This window comes from Sapajus apella, unplaced genomic scaffold (assembly GCF_009761245.1).
Source record: "Sapajus apella isolate SASKATOON/1434 unplaced genomic scaffold, GSC_monkey_1.0 scaffold20, whole genome shotgun sequence".
Taxonomy (NCBI): Eukaryota; Metazoa; Chordata; class Mammalia; order Primates; family Cebidae; genus Sapajus; species Sapajus apella.
The window spans coordinates 83,576-105,293 of record NW_022436960.1 but is presented as its reverse complement, the minus strand read 5'-3'; the positions used below and the strand labels follow the sequence as shown (position 1 = coordinate 105,293).

The 21,718-nt window shown below is 41.3% G+C and overlaps 1 protein-coding gene across 17 annotated transcripts in view; it reads left to right on the top strand.

The window, feature by feature from the left end:
- Positions 1 to 21,718, top strand: part of MARK3 (microtubule affinity regulating kinase 3) — a 114,327-nt gene that overhangs the window by 67,607 nt on the left and 25,002 nt on the right. For 13 of the 17 annotated variants that reach the window (XM_032287290.1, XM_032287289.1, XM_032287286.1 and 10 more), the window contains 8 exons: positions 3,546 to 3,616; positions 8,452 to 8,508; positions 11,575 to 11,811; positions 11,992 to 12,111; positions 12,357 to 12,456; positions 12,783 to 12,895; positions 14,033 to 14,186; positions 19,730 to 19,947. In XM_032287290.1, the coding sequence (XP_032143181.1) occupies positions 3,546 to 3,616; positions 8,452 to 8,508; positions 11,575 to 11,811; positions 11,992 to 12,111; positions 12,357 to 12,456; positions 12,783 to 12,895; positions 14,033 to 14,186; positions 19,730 to 19,947 (1,070 nt within the window). Of the gene's footprint in view, positions 1 to 3,545; positions 3,617 to 7,602; positions 7,740 to 8,451; positions 8,509 to 11,574; positions 11,812 to 11,991; positions 12,112 to 12,356; positions 12,457 to 12,782; positions 12,896 to 14,032; positions 14,187 to 19,729; positions 19,948 to 21,718 lie in introns of those variants that run through there. The other 4 variants (XM_032287287.1, XM_032287285.1, XM_032287278.1 and 1 more) reach the window with 2 other exon arrangements.

The window sequence follows — 21,718 nt, the reverse complement described above, 5'->3', positions numbered from 1 at the left end:
GTTACAGTGAACTGAGATCGCACCATTGCGCTCCAGCCTGGGCAACAAAGAGCAAAACTCTGTCAGCCAATCAGTCAATCTATATCATAACCAAAATGCTTTATGGAGTTCTAATACTTTCTACTCATCTTATGGGCAAGCAACCCAGAGTAATGTTCATAGCCTTCTCGTTGTACAGCCTCTGCAGTGTACAAGGTGCTTTCTCTTAGCAGATCTCCATTGACTTTTCACAATGACTCCATGCTGTGGCCAGGTGGTGAATGATGGCCTTTTTACCCCTGAGGAAATGGAGGCTGGGAAGTCTCACTGTGGACACTCTGGGCCTGGACCCCCAGCACTCTGATAGCAGACAGCCTTTCTAATTGGTCGTTCATGGCTTTCTGTTCCCATCTATTTTAGGTACCCAGGTCACAGAGATTACCCATATAGGGGCAAGACAAAAACATCTGAGAAGCATCCAGGTTTAGTAGAAAGAGGATAGGCTCTGGAAAAGACAGACCTGGAGTGAATCCAGCCAGAGGCCCTCATTGGCCATGTGACCTGACAAGTAACATGCGCTGAGCTGAGCGTCACAGTGAGCATAGTAACCTCCTCTGAGGGCTCAGTGCGCTTAGCAGCATTGTAACAGCATTTAGTCCAAGGTGGTGGTTCTGTATTACCTTGGGCTTTTTTTTTTTTTTTTTTGAGATAGGATCTCACTCTGTTGCCCAGGCTGGAGTGCAATGGCACCATCTCAGCTCACTGCAACCTCTGCGTCCTGGGTTCAAACAGTTCTCCTGCCTTAACTTCCCAAGTGGCTGGGACTATAAGCGCACATCACACCTGGCTAATTTTTGTAATTTTGGTAGACAAGAGGTTTCACCACATTGGCCAGGCTGGTCTTGAACTCCTGACCTCAAGTAATCCACCTGCCTCAGCCTCCCAAAGTGCTGGGATTATAGGTGTGAGCCACAGCACCTGGCCTCTTTAACAGTGTTTTGTTGAGTTTATTAAAACAATTGCCAGGACATATGTTTTATTGTTGATTGTGAAAAGTTTCAGTAAATTGGCCACACATTCCACCATTGTATCTCCCCACCCTTCAGCCTGCTGCCTTTTGATTTGGTAGAATCACAGAATTTTAGAATTGAAAAGAATCTTAGAAATTACTTAGGGTAGCTGTCTGATTTTTACAAATGAAACTAAAGCTCAGAAAGTTTGTTCTATGCCAAGGGGTCCATAGCGAGTTAGTTTCAGGACCTGAATTAGAACTAAGGGCTTTCTGAACTGGCCTGTCAGTGTCCTTCCATCCAGCCACCTGTTCCCTGCCTGGGCAGGAGAGCCACCTTTGCTTCTTGCTTCTTTTTTCTCTGACAAATAGCCTTAGTGTTTTTAAGTTCAGCTACTTAATCTGAATGTTAATACGTTTTTAATAAGGAAAAAAAGATCTGGATTGAATTCCTAGTTTAAAAGTTGAACTCCTGAATTATAATTTAGTAATTATGTGTGTAACATATGGGTCCAGAAATCTCTTAAGAGGTTTATATTGAATTCAAATTTAGAAAAAAAAAAATTATATTGACAGACTTGGATTTTATCTCTGTTAATCTACAACAGCTGGTGGGATTAATCTTTTAATTTTTTTAAGTAAAAACTTCTATATTATACTCATGTTTAGTTGTTTTTGCTTGTCAAGCACTTGTTTTGACATTACATGCTTTTCTGTAAATAGAAAGGTCATTCGTGTAGAAAATGCCGATACTTTACTGAGCTGGCATTTAATTCCATACATAATTCATCATAGTTAAGTGAATTTGTGTCATGTAAACTTGACAGTATGTAATGCCTTTTAAAAGATCATTATGCAGTCCAGGCGAAGTGGCTCACACCTGCAATCCCAGCACTTTGGGAGGCCAAGGCGGGCGGATCACTTGAGGCCAGGAGTTCAAGACCAAACTGGCCAACGTGGCGAAACCCCCGTCTCTACTAAAAATAACAAAAATTAGCCAGGTGTGGTGGTGTGCACCTGTAATCCCAGCTACTTGGGAGGCCAAGGCATGAGAATTGCTTGAACCCGGGAGGCAGAGGTTGTAGTGAGCCAAGATCGGGCCACTGGACTCCAGCCTGAGCGACAGAGCTTAACTCTCTCTCTCTCTCTCAAAAGAGATCATTATGCAATCAAGTGATAACATGAAAATATTTATATCTATTCGTTATTAAAATGTATTCTTTCAGAGTTAGGGTTAAGAGTTTCAAAGTCAGAGATAAATGTGTAATTCATAATGACTTTCAAGTTTCAAAATGTTTTGGTTGAATATTTTCACAAAGCTGTTGGAGGTATTCCTTATTTGTATGAAGTAAAGATGTTTCTTTCCCGAAAACACTTTATATCTAATTTTCTAAATTAGTATTCTTTTTTGTTTATTTCAGAGGTGGCGATTCTTTATTCTAAATTGATAAGCAGTTGACAGTGCTGATAATACATTCCTTGAAGTGTCACCTTTCTTCCCCAAGGAGTTAGTTGTGTAAACGGCCACCAAGCTGTGCATTAGCTAGTTCTGCTGGCTCCATCTCCATTGTGTCCTGAGCTCCCACTTCTCACCACCACTGTGCTTCCCACTCTAGTCCCCATCACTTTCATTATGGATTTGATTATTGCACTGATCTCCGGGTTGGTCTTCCTGCCCTTACCCTTCATTGGAAGCCTCTCCCCCGCTAGCAGCCAGTGATCCTTTTAAGAGGTCAGTTGTTTCATCTTCTCTGCTTCTCATCTCACTGATAGTAGAGCCGGAGTCCTCATGACAGCCTGCAGGACTCTTCCTGGCCTCAAGAACTACCTCTCTTCCCCTCATTCACACTTCTCCAGCCCTGTGGCCTTCTTGCTGTTTCTGTTATTACTGTAGAATCTTACCTCAGATAACTGCATTGTCCGCACCCTCAAGTACTCAGTAAAACACAACTGTGTGCACGCACAGGCTTACTTGTCTCTTTCTCCTGCTTTTCCTCCATAGCACTTGCTATCCTCTGATACAATATATATTTATTCATTTATTGTCCCTCTCCCCCAGCTAGAATGTAAACTCTGTGAGGAAAAGAATCTTGTTGTGTTCACTGCTACATTTCCCCAGAGCCTACCTAGAACAGTGCCTTGGAGTTAGTGGATGTTCAGTAAATGTTTGTTGAGTGAATGAATATAGTCAGGAAATTCTTTGTTGTCATAATCCTGCAGTGAGGATGTCCTCTTCTAACACTAATAACTTCATTTTAATTTTCTATTTTCGTTGCTTAGCTTTTATTAAAGCATATTGAAAACACCCTTTAAAATAATAGTTATATAATTTAGGCATAGGGAATTTAATTTTAAGGCTTTTTTCCAGCTTAAGGATTTTGTTGGTGAATTTAAATACCTGCAGTTAAACTTAAAGCCAGCTTAGTTCAAATTCCACATATTTCTGGCTAACTTTATATTTAAAAATTAGTGCATTGCTAAAAGTGAAACATCAGTTTATGGGAAATTAATGCTCTGAAGTAGGGCTTTTACTTGCTTTTATTTCTCTCACTTATAGGTGAAGTATTCGACTATTTGGTTGCACATGGCAGAATGAAGGAAAAAGAAGCAAGAGCTAAATTTAGACAGGTATGAATTAATGTGTCTTTACTTTGTTAATTTGATAATTTATCTCACTTAAACCCTGAAGCAAACAAGTGTTTGCCTCCATAAATGCTTTTAAGGCTGTTGGATGGCAGGCGTTGGCCATTCAATTCAACAAAACTTTAAAAGTACCTTTCACACCTAAGGCACTGTGCTGGAGGCAGCCAAGGCTCGCATTCCTAGCTTCGTAATGGGAGCGTTAGTCTTACACTTTACCTTCCCTTTCAACAATTGAGCCTTAAAAATCTAGAGCCTTTCAAAAACACCTGTGATTACATTAATTAAAACCATTTCAGAGTTTTTAGCGAGTGTCAGAACCCCAAAATTCATTATTAGCTTTGTCTGACATAAACCAAGATCGAATGTAACTCAAACTGCTAACTGGCAACTTCTTGCTTTGTTTTTACTCTGCTTTTTAAAGAGACATGGGTTTTAATAAGCAGGTTTTAAGCGTATGGGTTACTTAACTCTCCGGTCTTTATAAATAATAATTACTGTTATTGACTGACCATGCCACACACTGGGACAAGTACTTTACCTACATTCTTGTAAATCTTACAGCCGCCTTGTGAATTAAGTACTGTTATACCCATTTGCTAAAATAAGACAACTGAGACATGGGAAGATTAAATAACTTGTCCAGAATTGCCTTTCTTCCCCCTTACCCCTTATTGTGGAGAACGGAATCTTGATATATTGCCCAGGCAGGTCCCAGAATTGCTTTCAAGTAGGAGACCTGCCACAGACTCAAGAGTCCCAAACCCTCTGACTCCAAAACTCAGATTTGCGATCATTATTGTGCTATTATTTAGACTGAGAATCAGCAGACTTCTGTAAAGAGCCAGACAGTGAACATTTTAGGCTTTGTGGGCCACACTGTCTCTGTCATAACTATTTAACTCATGTTGTAGCTTAGAAGCAACTGTAGGCTGGGCACAGTGGCTCACGCCTGTAATCCCAACACTTTGGGAGGCCAAGGTGAGCAGATCACCTGAGGTCAGGAGTTCGAGACTAGCCTGGCCAACATAGTGAAACCCTGTCTCCACAAAAATACAAAAATTAGCAGGGCGTGATGGCAAGTGCCTGTAATCCCAGCTACTGGGGAGGCTGAGGTGGGAAAATTGCTTGAACCTGGGAAGCAGAAGTTGTAGTGAGCCAAGATCAGGCCATTGCATTCCAGCTCAGGCAACAGAATGAGACTCCATCTCAAAAAAAAAAAAAAAAAAGAAAAAGAAGAAGAAGAAGAAGCTGTAGACCATACCAAATGAATGAACGTGACTGTGTTCCAACAAAACTTTATTTACAGAAATAGAGATGGGTTGGAAGTAGCCAGAGGCCATAATTTGCCAACCCCTGATTTAGATGAAGGAAAGGAACAGTGCTTCACTGCTTTTAAATTAATTCTATTCTCACAAGGTCTACAATGAAATGGAATTATCGCCTCATTTCTCTCAGAACCTTTATATTTTGTTTTATTCACATACAAGATTGGCACATCTTTACAGTGTCTCCTTTGATTTGCTTAATCTGAGGTTTACATTTGTAAGTTATAGGACTTAATAAGTTTCTTATAAATGTTGCTTACATACTAATGGTACTTTGAATTCAAATCTAAAATCAAAGTCAAAATCAACTTTGACTATCATTTAGCTTCTCTGATCCTGTTTTTAAAGCTGTAAAAACAAGAAATTACACTTGATGAAGTCCATAGAAGTCCATGATATTCTAATATCATTTGATTGTGTGGTCTATAAAAGGAAACTCAGATTTTTATTAGAAAAGTCTGTTTGGCTCTTCCCATAACCATACTCTTAATTTTTACAAATTGACCACCTGAAAGCAAAAATTATTTTGCTTCATACAGCTTACAGTCCTTTCTACTCAGATGAATGTGACTTGCAAACATGTATATGAAGATGATTTATTGACTATGAGGAAGAGGCTGGTGTCACCCAGCAAGAGCTTACTAACCTAAATCTTGAGGAAATTACTCCAATTTTTATTGTAAATTCCCTGCAGAAATTCTGAAGCCTTTATTTGAGGAGCCTATTAATTGGACTAGGAAGGAAGGTTTGTTATGTGTGTGTTTTTACAATTAGGAAATTGATTTAGAGTGCTTTAGAATTGATTTCTTCTCCCATGGTATTTGCCTATGACTGCTCCATTAGACTTGGAAGGGTATGCGTGATATTGGTGTTTCCACTTTTCTGTTTCAGTTGCTGGGCTTTCTTTTTTTTTCTTTTTTCTTTCGTTGTTGAGATGGAATCTCGCTCTGTTGCTGAGGCTGGAGTGCAGTGGTGTGATCTCAGCTCACTGCAACCTCTGCCTCCCATGTTCAAGCAATTTTGCCTCAGCTTCCCGAGTTGCTGGGATTATAGGTGTGCACCACCACGCCCGGCTTTTTTTTCTTTTTTCTTTTTTTAATTTTAGTAGAGACTGGGTTTCATCCAGTTGGCCAGGCTGGTATCAAACTCCCGACCTCAAGTGATCCGCCTTCCTCAGCCTCCCAAAGTGCTGGAATTATAGATGTAAGCCACTGCACCCAGCCTCAATTTCTGTGCTTTCTAGGAGCTTGTAAGTCATCATTACTTTGACTAAGCAAAAAAAGTTTTTCTATTTATGACAGAAAGGAAGGTATGCCACACACAAAGTACACTGTGCAATCCTTTTCCATATTCATCACCAGATGGGTTTTCCTCCTTCTACTTCCTTCACCATGCCCATCCTAGTTACTGCTTATGACATTTTAAATTTTTGGTTGGGCTCTTGTTCTCTTCAGAGAAAAATAATAAATTTCCAGCCCCATCTTTTTTACTTACCTCTTTCTTGGTTGGCTGGTGATGTTGATTCTTTGACACTCTTTCATGTATGATTGAAGGTGAATTAGGCTAGCATTCATAGTTTAACCTAGATAACGTCTGTTAGAAATCTCCATTTCTAGCTGCTAACCGAATGCAAAAAAAGCTGTAAGTTCAAGTTGAGTCTTTTCAGCTTATTGCAGCATCACGTTAGCTTTGAGCTGTTTTGGAGCCAGAGAAAGAGAGAAATTATTTGATCTCTTTGAGAAAGGACAGAAGATCATCAAATCTGATTCAAAAGCAGAATTTGAAAATAACCTATAAGAGAAATCTCAATATGAGGAAAAACTAATATAAATTCTGAATTAGCAAAGGGAAAAGATTAAATAAAATTTACCTATGTCCTAGGTGACAAAGCTATTACTTTGTTTTGGGAAAACAAAGCTATTTTACTTTTCCAATTTTCATGCTGACAGAATAGAACAATCATGATAAATCCAAAGTAACAGATGCTCTAAAACCCATATTTTGGCATTGGAATTTGTGTACCTTTAGTTAATCATGAGTGGGTCTGATATTCTGAATGTTAATTTTAAATAATGAAGCTGCTTAGCAAAGTGCTGATTTTTGTTATCATTCTCATCCTAACCCCAGTTCACCTTTTCCTTGCTGCTTATTTTGAACCAAAATATTGTACAGCCCTCTCTGAGATTTCATCTCCATGGGTGGGTCCATGGGGCTCACAGTTGAGAGTTGATGATGATTTGGAGGAACCAACAGTATTTTTATTATAATCTCAGTTTTGTGTATATGTAATCATATGCATCTAAATATACATGCAGAATACCAAAGAGAAGACTAGATGCAAGTGCAACAAAATAACGAGAGATGTTACCTCTAGTTAGTGGTAATACAGGAGTATATTTCCATAGACTTTTCTGTATTTCCTAGAATTTCTACAATGAGCGTATAAAGCTTTAATATTAGAATACTTTTTTTAAGTGACCAGTAAGTTGAAATTTCAGTAAAACAGTTGTTTAATCATAGTCATGATTGCAAGTTGACTAAATAAAGCATACTATTTGCTGAAAGTGGGAGGAATTCTTAATAGTGCACTTAGTAGTTTTCATAGTTCACATACGTTACAACGTTCATTCCTCCATTTTAATAAAGGAAGAGGAAACTGACCCTCAGAGAAGTTAACTAGCTTTTGCTCCCCATGGATCCACATCAGTTAGAAGAAAGACTGTTGCAGGGAGCAGACTGGGAAGAGCACTTACAGAAGAGAACCAACCTGGATTAACACCTGGGTATGGGTAACTCTACTGCTGGTTTGGTTTGGAGTTGACTCCATGGGTATGGAAAGGTTGTACCAGGTTGGGCGCAGTGGCTCATGCCTGTAATCCTAGCACTTTGGGAGGCCAGCGGGGGCGGATCACCTGAGGTTAGGAGTTCGAGACCAGCCTGGCCAACGTGGTAAAACCCCGTCTTTACTAAAAATACAAAATTAGCTGGGCATGGTGGCGCATGCTTGTAATCCCAGCTGCTCGGGAGGCTGAGACAGGAGAACTTCTTAAACCCAGGAAGGGGAGGTTGCAGTGAGCCAAGATTGTGCCATTGCACTCCAGCCAGGTCAACAGAGCGAGACTCTGTCTCAAGGAAAAAAAAAAAAGTTACATCAGAGCTATCTGGGCCTAGGGGCAGCCAGGGTCCACCAGATCCAGGCGATTTGTTGGGCCCTGGCACTACACTCTAAGTGGAATGTCAGTGGATAGGGTCCAAAAAGAGACTTCAGTTAAAATGGTAGAAAACAGAAGAACATCCTCACCTATTTTGTTTTGCCCCATCCCTAAATTTCTCTAGACTGGAAAGTTCAAGGCATAGGAAAATCGTTTTTAGAAATCCACACAGACATTCAAGCACATACTGAGTATTCTGTGTGTGTGAACATTAACAAAGTTATTTTCGTCTTAATTACGAATCTGCACCAGTGATATCTGACTCTGCGTCTCTCCTGTTCAGATCGTGTCTGCAGTTCAATACTGCCATCAGAAACGGATCGTACATCGAGACCTCAAGGTAGGTAGAAGTGCCTCACTCAGCGTATGCTCTGTCTGTATGTATGCAGTTCTCACAGTGGTTATTACACAAATGAGGTGTAGATTAGACTTATTAAAATTTTTTTAAAATTTCATAATCATTGAATCTTCCTAAGTTATAGGAAAGAGCATTAAAATTTTTTTTTAAAGTAAAGTTTGTTGAAAGTATTTTACATTTCAGTTAAGGTGACTGGTGATTGATTTCTGGAGGACAGTCATCACACAGCCAAACAAATGGGGGCCTCCAGGAATGTATGGTTGTCCCCACAGCATCCCCAGTGCCGCCTGGCATTCTTTTCTGCTACTTTCATTAGTTCTCTTCCGTTAACAGCAATGCCTGTTTGAGACCTCTTTCAAGGTGTTCAACCTCTGCCCTCACTCTGGCATAGGATGATAGTTTCATATCTCACAGAGAAAATAGAAACACCAGGCAGAAACTCCCTCAGTTTCTACCAGGCCCTTAGACATAGCTGCACCTACCCCCATCCATCACTTCTCTCCTGTTACAGGAAAGTGAGGTGCCTCTGCTCTGAGTTCTGGGTCCTGACTCCCTCTGGGGACTGTGCTCTGTGTAATGCCTCTTTTCTCTCCATTTGTTTATTCACTCTCCTTCTCTAATGGCTCTTCACCAGCAGCATTTACCCATGCTCAAGTCTGTATGCCTTTTTTTTTTTCTTTTTTTTTTTTGACAAAAAACCACCCATGTTCCCCTTCCAGATACACCCTTTTTCTCTCTTCTCCTTTGTAGCCATATTCTTCTGAACATTTCCTAGATTCTGTGTCTTAACTTGGCACTCACCTTCGCTCTCCCCTCACATGGTTGTCGTTGACTTGCTTTTTCATATTCACTCTGAGCTGCAGTGGCCAACTGTATGCTGATGGCTCTGAATTCATTCCTGCGGCCACAGCACTCTTCCTGGATCCAGGACCCAGCTGAGCAAAGGGTATCTTCACATAAGCATTCCTTGGGTGCAGCAGGTTCAAAGCCTAAATTTTTCCTTCCTAAACATGAATGTTCACTTCTCATTCAAGTGAGTGATGTCCCTCAGGTACCTTACCTACTCAGTCACCAGGCCCTTTGCTGTTGTGTCCCAGATACCTCTTAAGCACACTCTTTTCTGTCTGTTACACTGTCCAAGGCCAGACCACTATTATCTCAGGTGATTACGACACTGCTTTCTTACCTGTTCTTCTCTGCTTCTAGTTTTGCCTCTTCCTCCCATTTATGTTTTCTACACTGCACCCAGAATGGTCTTTTAAGGAAACACAAATAAAATGGTCATTTCTCTGCTTGAACAACTCTTCGGTGGCTTCCCAATGCTCTTAGGATGAAAACCCAAACTTCTCAAGTACAGTCCTTTGTTATTAAGCCCTGACCATTCCCCAGCCCTCTCTACACATCTCTCTCCCACACATGTCTTTCAGTTTCTTGGTGAAATATGCTGTGACTCAAATGGGTTCTCAGACTCTCTATTCTGCCTGAAATACCCCTCATCAACACATCCATTATAATCAGATGCACCTTCTGGTGCTTTGATTTCTCTTCGTCTGGGAAGCGGTCCACTCCTTTCAGTGCCAACCTACATCTCCTGGTGCCTCTTCAGTTATGGCACTTGTGTCTCAGGACAGCTGCTTATCTTTCTACCTCTTCCCCTCTGAACTGTGAGCTGTTGAGGGCAGGGTTTTATCGGTCTTGTTCTTCATTATCCATCCAGACACTAATATAGCATCTGCTATGGAGTAGCCACATAGGAAATTTGTTAAAATAAAGTGACTGATTATTTTTTTTTTTTTTTTTGAGACAGAGTCTCGCTCTGTCGCTCAGGCTGGAGTGCAGTGGTGCCATCCCAGCTCACTGCAAACTCCATCTCCCGGGTGCAAGCGATTCTACTGACTTGGCCTCTCAAGTATTTGAGATTACAGGTGCCCACCACCATACCCAGCTAATTTTTTGTATTTTTATTAGAGATGGGGTTTCGCCAAGTTGCCCAGACTGGTATCAAACTCCTGACATCAGGTGATATACCCAACTTGGCCTCCCAAAGTGCTGGGATTACAGGCGTAAACCACCACACCCAGCTGTGATTTGTCTCTTGAATGAGGTTTGGGATTCTCCCCTTTTCATTTAACAGCCATTTCGTAGCTATTTAGCCGTTTTTATGAAATGCTCCTTTTTAAAAAAAATTATTTATTTTTTGAGACAGTGTTTTACTCTGTCACCCAGGCTGGAGTGCAGTGGCACAGTCATAGCTCACTGCAGCCTCAAACTCCCAGGCTTAAGAGATCCTCCTACCACAGCCGTCTAAATAGCTGGGATTGCAGACGTTACCCAGCTAATTTTTAAAAAAATTTTTGTAGAGAAGGGGTCTCTCTATGTTGCCCTAACTGGTCTGGAACTCCTGGGCTCAAGTGAGCCACTGTACCTAGCCCTGCCCCTACCGCTACCACATATTATTTTCGTTTTTTGTTTTTGAGATAGAGTATCACTCTGTCGCCCAGGCTGGAGTGCAGTGGTACAATCTCAGCTCACTGCAACCTCTGCCTCCTGGGTTCAAGCGACTCTCCTGCCTCAGCCTCTCGAACAGCTGGGATTACAGGTATGCACCACCATGCCCAGCTAATTTTTATATTTTTATTAGAGATGGGGTTTCACCATCTTGGCCAGGCTAGTCTCAAATTCCTGCCTCAGGTGATCTACCCACCTCTGCTTCCCAAAATGTTGGGATTACAGGCGTGAGCCACTGTGCCTGGCCCCCATATTACTATTCTTAATTGAAAAACTTGTCAAGGCTTTTCTTGATCGTGGGACACTGATGTTTACATTAGTGCTAGAATTAATCTATACTTCATGCCTGCTATTATTAATGTTATAAAATAAGGAGTTCTCATTTGTCTCCTGTTTTTTTCTCTAGAAAGAATGTTTTCACATTAATTAGGAGGTAACTTTATATCGTTACAAAGAGCTTTTCTGAAAATGCCTAATCCTGTCATATTTCTAATTCTATTTTGGTTAAATTTCATTTTTGTCTTGATGTTTTCCCTCTAGGCTGAAAATCTATTGTTAGATGCCGATATGAACATTAAAATAGCAGATTTCGGTTTTAGCAATGAATTTACTGTTGGCAGTAAACTCGACACATTTTGTGGCAGTCCTCCATATGCAGCACCGGAGCTCTTCCAGGGCAAGAAATACGACGGGCCAGAAGTGGATGTGTGGAGTCTGGGGGTCATTTTATACACACTAGTCAGTGGCTCACTTCCCTTTGATGGGCAAAACCTAAAGGTATAAGAAGGAGTTGCATCCATGTACTTCACAAAACTAAAAAAAGTTTCCTAATATTACATGGCTTCATATCTTTAACATTATATCAGTGTGGGGGCTTCAGGGTTTTTCTTGCTGTGTTTTGTTAACTAAACCTAAAGGTTGACTCACTAGTTTTCTTTCCTCTCTACCTCCCCAAAGGAACTGAGAGAGAGAGTATTAAGAGGGAAATACAGAATTCCCTTCTACATGTCTACAGACTGTGAAAACCTTCTCAAACGTTTCCTGGTGCTAAATCCAATTAAACGCGGCACTCTAGAGGTAATCATGTAGGTAGAAACAAGCAACAACTTTGGAGAGTCTTTAGAGTGGCCTTAGAACTTTGCTTGATTATATGCCATACTGGATACATCCTGCTGCTTTGTAAGCAGGAATTGAAACATTTAAAAAAAATTTGAGTTTATGCTTTGAACAACAGTCAATGAAATGTTGAAAATAAATTTTTCTAAATATTATGGTTATCAGAATATTTTACTCTGCTAATGAACAGTTTACCTTTTTTTTAGCAAATCATGAAGGACAGGTGGATCAATGCAGGGCATGAAGAGGATGAACTCAAACCGTTTGTTGAACCAGAGTTAGACATCTCAGACCAAAAAAGAATAGGTAATCACTCCATGCCTGCATGTTCACGTGTATTTGTCTAAGTAACATATTTCTGTTTGGACTCATGTCTGTACCTAAAATGTGAATAATAGAAAGTTAAGCACAGGTTATATGAACAGTTTATCTGTTCTGTCATATTTAGGAACTTAGCTACCTGCAGTTTCCTATGATAGCACCCAGTAACTCTGAAACAAGTGCCCATTTATATTAGAAAATGTATGTAATGTGTAATCTTTTAGGTCAAATGAAGAAAATTGTTTTATCCTATAAAAGGATGATTTCTTACCCAAACAAAACACATAAACTGTATTATGTCCTTCTTTTAGATATTATGGTGGGAATGGGATATTCACAAGAAGAAATTCAAGAATCTCTTAGTAAAATGAAATATGATGAAATCACAGCTACATATTTGTTATTGGGGAGAAAATCTTCAGAGGTAAGAGTAATCAGAGAGGAAGAGTTGAAATACCCTTAATTATTAGTTCACATCAACTGTTTTCTTAGTTTTTATCTTTTGAATATTTGTAACATTTGATACATCGTTTTTTAGATTTACCTGCAAACTGAAAATCTAAATCCTATGACTATTACAAGCTATTTTAAGTTAACTCTTAATGATGGATATTAGCCAGGCATGGTGGTTCACACATGTAATCCCAGCACTTTGGGAGACCGAGGCAGATGGATCAATTGAGGCCAGGAGTTCAAGGCCAGCCTGGCTAACATAGCGAAACTCCATCTCTTCTAAAACAAACAAACAAAAAATTAGCCAAGCATGTTGGTACGCCTGTAATCTCAGCTACTCGGGAGGCTGAGGCAAGAGAATCGCTTGACCCTGCCAGGGGGAGGTTGCAGTAGGCCAAGATCATGACACTACACTTCAGCTTGGGTGACAGAATGAGACTCTGTCTCCAAAAAAAAAAAAAAAAAAAAAAAAATGCTGGGCATGGTGGCTCGCACCTGTAATCCCAGCACTTTGGGAGGCTGAGGCGGGTGGATCACAAGGTCAGGAGTTCAAGACCAACCTGGCCAACATGGTGAAGCCCCATCTCTACTAAAAATACAAAACATTAGCCAGGTGTAGTGGCGCATGCCTGTAATCCCAGCTACTCTACTCGAGAGGCTGAGGCAGGAGAATTCCTTGAACCTGGGAGGTGGAGGTTGCAGTGAGCCAAGATCACACTGCTGCACTCCAGCCTGAGCAATAGAGCAAGACTGTATCTTGGGGGCGGTGGGGTAGAGAAAAAGATGGATGTTGTTATAAACCTGGTCTTTCATAAATTAACCTATAGTCATTAATGGTTTAGAAATGACATAAAGCATCAGATGAAGTAAATAGAGCATTTAAAGTTGTTTGAGAAAGCCTGGAAAGAAAATGATAAATACCTTTAGTGTCTTTCCAGCAGTCAGAAAACTACTTTTGCTTAAGTTCAGGATTAAAATTTTTGTACGTTGTGATTCCTCGTCTCTGAATGAACGGTTTATGAGGTCTATGTTAATGAGAAGTTTAATTTCCTAATAAACCATTTGGGTTCGTGTTGTGGTTTGCTCTGTTTTTCTCATTTTCTCTTAGCTGGATGCTAGTGATTCCAGTTCTAGCAGCAATCTTTCACTTGCTAAGGTTAGGCCAAGCAGTGATCTCAACAACAGTACTGGCCAGTCTCCTCACCACAAAGTGCAGAGAAGTGTTTCTTCGAGCCAGAAGCAAAGACGCTACAGCGATCATGGTAAGTTTTGGAGTATTCCAGTGCCTTCTCTTAAGAGTCCAGGCAAGAGATCCAGCACTGGGAAGCATTCTGTTGGTCAGAGCCTGGCTTGATGTTCTTTCTTGGCATTTCTTTTTCTCTCTCTTTCTCTTTTGAGACAGAGTCTCGCTCTGTTGCCCAGGCTAGAGTGCAGTGGCACAATTTTGGCTCACTGCAACCTCCACCTCCCAGGTTCAAGCAATTCTCCTGCCTCATCCTCCTGGGTAGCTAGGACTATAGGCGTGCACCACCATTTCTGGCTAATTTTTGTATTTTCAGTAGAGATAGGGTTTTGCTATGTTGGCCAGGCTGGTCTCAAACTCCTGGCCTCAAGTGATCTGCCCACCTCAGCTTCCCAAAGTGCTAGGATTACAGGCATGAACCACTGTGCCTAGCCAGCATTTTTTTCTTAGTGTTCCTGCAGGCGCTGGCATGATTACATGATTACTTTAAGCCTCTGATCTTCTTGGTACATGCAGTAGATTTTTGCTGGGTAAGGCCTCAGTTGAGTGGAAACCTTACCATTAGCCCCTCTGGAACCTCTGTTTTAATCTGTAGTTTTTCTTTTTTTCTTTTTTTAATGGAGATGGGGACTTGCTGTGTTGCCCAGGCTGGTCTCAAACTCCCAAGTTCAAGTGATGACATGAACCAGCACATCCAGCCCTTAGTCTGTAGTTCTATTCACTCTCTTCACCTCTGCATTGGATTTACTTTATAGGGTAGTGCTGTCCAGTAGAACTTTCTGGGATTATTACAATTTTATATCTCTATGCTGTCCAGTCTGGTAGCTACTGGACACTTGTGGCTATCAAGCACTTTAATTGAGGAAATGATTTTTGCCTTTTTTATTTTTATTTATTTTTTCTTGAGGTGGAGTTTTGCTCTCATTGCCCAGGCTGGAGTATAATGGCACAATATCGGTTCACTGCAACCTCAACCTTCTGGGTTCAAGCAGCTCTCCTGCCTTAGCCTCCTGAATAGCTGGGACTACAGACATGCGCCATCACGCATATTTTGTTTTAGTAGGGGCCCCCGCCCCTACTAAATGGGGCTTCACCATGTTGGCGAGGCTGCTCTAGAACTCCTGACCTCAGGTTATCCACCCACCATGGCCTCCCAGAGTGCTGGAATTGCAGGTGTGAGCCTGTCATTGGCCTAGCCGATTTTTACTCTTTTTTTTTTTTGAGACGGAGTTTCACCCTTCTTACCCAGGCTGGAGTGCAATGGCGCGATCTCGGCTCACTGTAACCTCCGCCTCCTTAGTTCAGGCAATTCTCCTGCCTCAGCCTCCTGAGTAGCTGGGATTACAGGCACACGCCACCATGCCCAGCTAATTTTTGTATTTTTAGTAGAGACGGGGTTTCACCATGTTGACCAGGATGGTCTCGAGCTCTTGACCTCGTGATCCACCTGCCTCGGCCTCCCAAAGTGCTGGGATTACAGGCGTGAGCCACCGCGCCCAGCCCAATTTTTACTCTTTTAAAATTTTACTGGCCTGGTGCGATGGGTCGTGTCTGTAATCCCAGTACTTTGGGAGGCTGAAGCCAGCAGATCGCAAGGTTAGGAGTTCAAGACCAGCCTAACCAACATGGTGAAACCTCATCTCTACTAAAAATAGAAAAATCAGTCGGGCATGGTGGCACATGCCTGTAATCCCTGCTACTCAGGAGGCTAAGGCAAGAGAATTGCTTGAACCCGGCGGAGGTTGCAGTGAGCTGAGATTATGCCACTGCACTCCAGCCTGGGCAACAGAATGACTCTGTCTCAAAGGAAAAAGAAAAAATTTTTTTACTTAAGTAATATATATGCATAGCTAATTGTGGCCCAGTAGCTATCATATTAGGGCAGCCCTAGAGAATATATGGAACCCCAGTTTTGCCTTAATTGGTTTCAGTGTTTTACGGTGTCATTCTCATCCATTCTCTTGCTGTTGGTGTGGTTAAGCCACCCTCCCTTTTAAACTTCAGTTATAGAAGCCAATCCTTTATAAGGCAAAATACCCCCAGTGGGTCAGCCTACCAAGCTCTACCGTTGTTCTGCCTTCAGCAGTCCACGCCTCAGAGTCCTGAGGCAAGCGTGTGTGTTTATGCCCTCATAACTACACGCTAACATTGTAGATATCTCCTTTAATTCTGTTATTCCAGGATTTGGGAACTAAATCTATGTTTGTCTGGTCCTAATTTTTAAAAATATATTCTCATATAGAGCCCCTATTCATCTCCTTGGGTTTTTGTTGTTGTTGTTTTTGTTTTTTTGAGTTTTTCTCTGTTGCCCAGGCTGCAGTGCAATAGCACGATCTCAGCTCACTGCAACCTCTAGATCCCAGGTTCAAGCGATTCTTCTGCCTCAGCCTCCCAAGTAGCTGGGACTATAGGTGTGTACCAACACACCCGGCTAATTTTTGTATTTTTAGTAGAGACGGGCTTTCACCACTTTTGGCCAGGCTGGTCTCGAACTCTTGACCTAAGTGATCTGCCCAACTCGGCCTCCCAAAGTGCTGGGATTACAGGCGTGAGCCACCACTCCCAGCCTCATTTTATTTCTCGTCTCTGGACATTTTCCATCTTGATACTTTCATCTTGAGATTTGACACTTAAGACTACACATAGCATTTTAGGTGTGGACAGCTTTTATTTTGTACTAAAATTGATGACTCTTGGTTTGATTTCCATTTCCTTCTGTTGCCTGTCTTTCTGCATGGTTTAGACTGAAGCAACAGTGTACTGATATCACTAGTAAAGCATCTACAGTGGCTGCTATTCTAGGGTATAACTGAGAGCACAGAACTCTTTCTCACATCGGTATTTGTGCTCCTAGCATTTGTAGGTGATGTGTTGATCTAGGTCTGCCTTTTTTGTGTTGGTGTTAGTCACTAACAAGGGGGGTTTCCAGTGCCTATGGACCACATGACTATTAAATCCTGATGTATTGCCCTGAAACCATCTAGTTTAAATGGAATTATCCCTAAATTCTAGAAGAAACCTGATCACGGGATTTTTGCATTTCTCTAGGGAATATGTTAGTAAGTTAGTTCATCCTTAAGCACATAGATTCCATCCAGATTAATAGTGCCCCCAGCTCATAAAATTTTAGAGATGAAAAGGGCTTTAGACATGGTATCATACACTCACCAAACTTCTACTTTATCCCTAAAGAAATAGACCAAGAGAGATCACCAAGTCTCCCAAGGTTACGTAGTAAATCAGAAACAACCGGGCAGAGCCCAGGACTCCTGGTCCCAGCCCTGTGGCTCTCTCCACTGAAGCACCTCACTGGAGTGGCCTTTTCATAATCCTCATCTTTCTTGGAATTTCTGAAGGCAGGCAAGCCTATATGGCCAGGCCAGCTTTCACCCCTCTTGCCCCCTCTCACCTCTCCCTTCCTTTTTACCTGCCTGTAGATGCTGACCTCTCTGCATGCGTACCTGCTTCTTCTCTAAAGCCACAATGTAATTTATAACTGTCTTCCTAATTTGAGACCCACATGTGAATACCCCATATGCGTGTACACACTGTTTCTGCGAATGGTGATCCCCATCCGATTTTCAAGGAATTCTTTAGCTTGTTTTTTTAAAAAACAATAATAATAATCACTGTACGGGGGCACATTTGATAGTTCTCAGAAAAAAAAATGAATTTGGATCAATTTCTCACGTCTTATACCAGGATGAATTTCCAGTTGGAATGAAGATACAAATATAAAAAATAAAACTCCAGAAATATTGAAAGAAAACATGGGATTATTTGCTTTTTAACTTGGACTGGTGAAGGTGTTTCTGTCACCCCAAATACTAAACCATGAAGGAAAAGACTTACAAATTTGATTACATAAAAATGAAATGTCTGTGTAATACATCCATACCGTGGACTATCCTACTCACAATAAAAAGGAATAAACTATGATATGTATAACTTGGATGGATCTCAAGGGAATTATACTGGGTGAAAATACATAAAAGGTTACATTCCATGGATTCCCATTTATATAACATTCTTGAAATGACAGAATTCTAGAGATGGCGAGCAGGTTAGTAGTTGCTGGGATTCAGCAAAAGGGAGTTAGAGTAAGGGAAGTGGCAGTGGCTGTGACTGTGGCTATGAAAGGGTAGTTCCCAGGGTCTTTGAGATGGAAATGTACTACATCTTGACTGGTGGTGGCCACATGAATCTAAACATGTAATAAAAGGGTATAGAATGAAATATACAGACATACAAATTAGTGTAAGTACAACTGGGGAAATCTGAATGAGGTCAGTGGATTAGATCAATGTCTGTTTCTATTCAGACTCCCAGATCTTAAAAGGTTTTATATTTTCTAAACACAGAGTTTGGAAGCAAATCAGTAGTGACCTGGAAGTTTACAATGTCAGTAGACCATGATAATGGGAAGAAAGCTAAGCATTGAGGCTAATATCACCCTATACTTGGTTAAGTTTTTTATATGTTAAAATTACTAAACTGAAAGTTTAGTTGTTGTTCTCCCGTGAATAAAAGTAAGCCCTTATTTATTTTTAATTTAGTTCCAAACAGATTTGCCCTTTAGATTTTTGTCCAAAAACTAGCTCCTCCCATCCCCATTTGTTTGTTTATTTTTTTAAACAGGACCTCATTCTGTCACCCAAGCCACATGCAGCCTCAAACTCTTAGGCTCAAGCTGTCCTCCCACCTCAACCTCCCAAAGTGTTGGAATTACAAGCGTGAGCCTACCATGCATCCCCAACCTTTAATACATCTAAAATATAAAATATCTTCTGCCTTAGAAAAAATGATGAGCATTTGATGCTGTCCTTTAAGATTACCACTGGATTATCATATGTGAGGCATATACTAGTTATCATGTTCATTTGTAAAATTCTTAGCACTCTGAATTTCCTGTGCTGCTATTGGAGTCTCCCTGTCGTCCACATGTCCCTAGGCACATGTCCCTGGGCATACTCCTCCTGGAGTGGCAAGAATGACTAGTGACCTCCATCTACTTCCTCCCTGTCGCCTGCATGATTTCTCTGCTTCTACACCTCCCCCTATCTACTCAAACTCCTGTTTGTCTAAAAGATTATGGGTGTTTTTAAAAAGATCCAAGATAAGCCTTCAAAAGAAATGGCCTATAAAATCTATACTTTTCTGTTCCAAAAGGTGATGGCATCTCTCCTACAAAAGAGGATGTAATTCATTCAGATGTACAAGATGAACTGGTTCATTCTACTTGATTTGTGTGCATCTAATTAGTTTGAATCTATACAGTAATACCACCTTAAGATGTTTCCAAAGGACAACTCTAAATGCTTATAATTTTTTGAAAAATATATTTTAAGTAGAAATTTAGGGGTATTAAATGAAATTTCAATACTGAATTCATTGCATAGGGCAACCATTAGATATAAGTGAGAAACATCTTAGAGGATTTTACTGTTTTACTTTTTTTTAGGTGAATGGCAATCTCAGATCCTCTTACAAAATACGATTACTGTCACAAAATAAAACTTGAAACTATATTCAGTCTTTTTAAAAGTAAACTCTTTATTTTAGCTGGACCAGCTATTCCTTCTGTTGTGGCGTATCCGAAAAGGAGTCAGACCAGCACTGCAGATAGTGACCTCAAAGAAGATGGAATTTCCTCCCGGAAATCAGGTGGCAGTTCTGTTGGAGGAAAGGGAATTGTTCCAGCCAGTCCCATGCTTGGGAATGCAAGTAATCCCAATAAGGCGGATATTCCTGAACACAAGAAAAGCTCCACTGTCCCTAGTGTAAGTGCTGTTGAACTATAGAGTGGTCTTAGCGTGGTAGGGTTGGAACTGGCTAGACACCAGGTGTTCATTTTAGTCCTGTGGTCTCCTGTTCCTGGAATGTCCTCCCCACTAGGCCAGTCTTAACCTATAGAAATCCTACCTGCTGCATTGTAGGAGTTTATTGTTGACACTCTCTTAGTTCATTCCTGCTGCTGTAACAAAATGCCTGAGACTGGCTAATTTATAAAGAAAAGACATTTATTTCTTATAATTCTGGAGGCTGGAAAGTCCAAGATGAAGGCACCAGCAAGTTCTGTGTCTGGTGAGGGCCCTGTTCTCTGCTTCCAAGATGGTGCCTTGGTGCTGGCATCCTCCAGGGGAGACAAATGCTGTGTTCTCATGTGTCTAAAGGGACAGAAGGGGTGAACTCACTCCCTCAAGCTCTTTTATAAGACACTAATCTCGCTGTGCCCAGTGGCTCACGCCTGTAATCCCAGCACTTTTGGAGGCCGAGGAGAGTGGATCAGGAGTTCAAGACCAGCCTGGCCAAGATGTTGAAACCCCGTCCCTACTAAAAATACAAAAATTAGCCAGGTATGGTGGCAGGCACCTGAAATCCCAGCTACTTGGGAGGCTGAGGCAGAGAATTGCTTGAACCTGGGAGGTGGACGTTGCAGTGAGCCAAGATCACGCCACTGCACTCCAGCCTGGGCAACAGAGCAAGACTCCATCTCAAAAAAAAAAGACACTAATCCGTTCATGAAGGCAGAGCCCTCATGATCTAAACACCTCCTAAAAGACTCATGTCCAAATACTGTTTTCTCCTATTGGAGATAAAGCTTCAACATGAATTTTGGAGCGGACACAAACATTATCTCACAAAGTTTCATAGGTATGGCCAGGCACGGTGACTCATGCCTGTAATCCCTGCGCTTTGGGAGGCCGAGGCGGGCGTATCACTTGAAGTCAGGAGTTCAAGACCAACCTGGCTCAACATAGTGAAACCCCATCTCTACTGAAAATATAGAAATTGGCCAGGCAAGGTGGCTCACACCTGTAATCCCAACACTTTGGGAGGCCGAGGCAGGTGGATCATGAGATCAGGAGATTGAGACCATCCTGGCCAACCTGGTGAAACCCTGTCTCTACTAAAATACAAAAAAAATTAGCCGGGCTTGGGTACATGCCGGTAGTCCCAGCTACTTGGGAGGCTGAGGCAGGAGAATAGCTTGAACTCAAGAGGCGGAGACGGCAGTGAGCCAAGATCGCACCACTGCATTCCAGCCTGGCAACAGAGCAAGACCCTATCTCAAAATAAAATTACCGGGTATGGTGGTGTGCACCTGTCATCCCAGCTACTCGGGAGGCTGAGGCAGGAGAATTGCTTCAACCCAAGAGGCGGACGTTGCAGTGAACTGAGATCATGCCTCTGCACTCCTGCCTGGGTGACAGGGCAAGACTATATCTCAAGAAAAAAAAAAAAACAATTCAAGGTGAGATTTGGAAAATTAAAAAATAAAAATTTCATAGCTGCAACTTGTTTCTTGCTTTTTAGTTTTTTATATTAAAGTTCATGTGAATTAAATTCATGAAGTTGAATTCGTGAAATTAAATTCATGTGAATCCACATGACACATGATTAACCATTTTAAAGTGTACAATTCAGTGGCATTTGGTACACTCACAGTATTGTGCAACCAACACCTCTCTTTAGTTTTAGAACTTTTTCAGCACCCCAGAAGGAATACCTGGGCACAGTGGCTCACTCCTCTAATCCCAGCACTTTGGG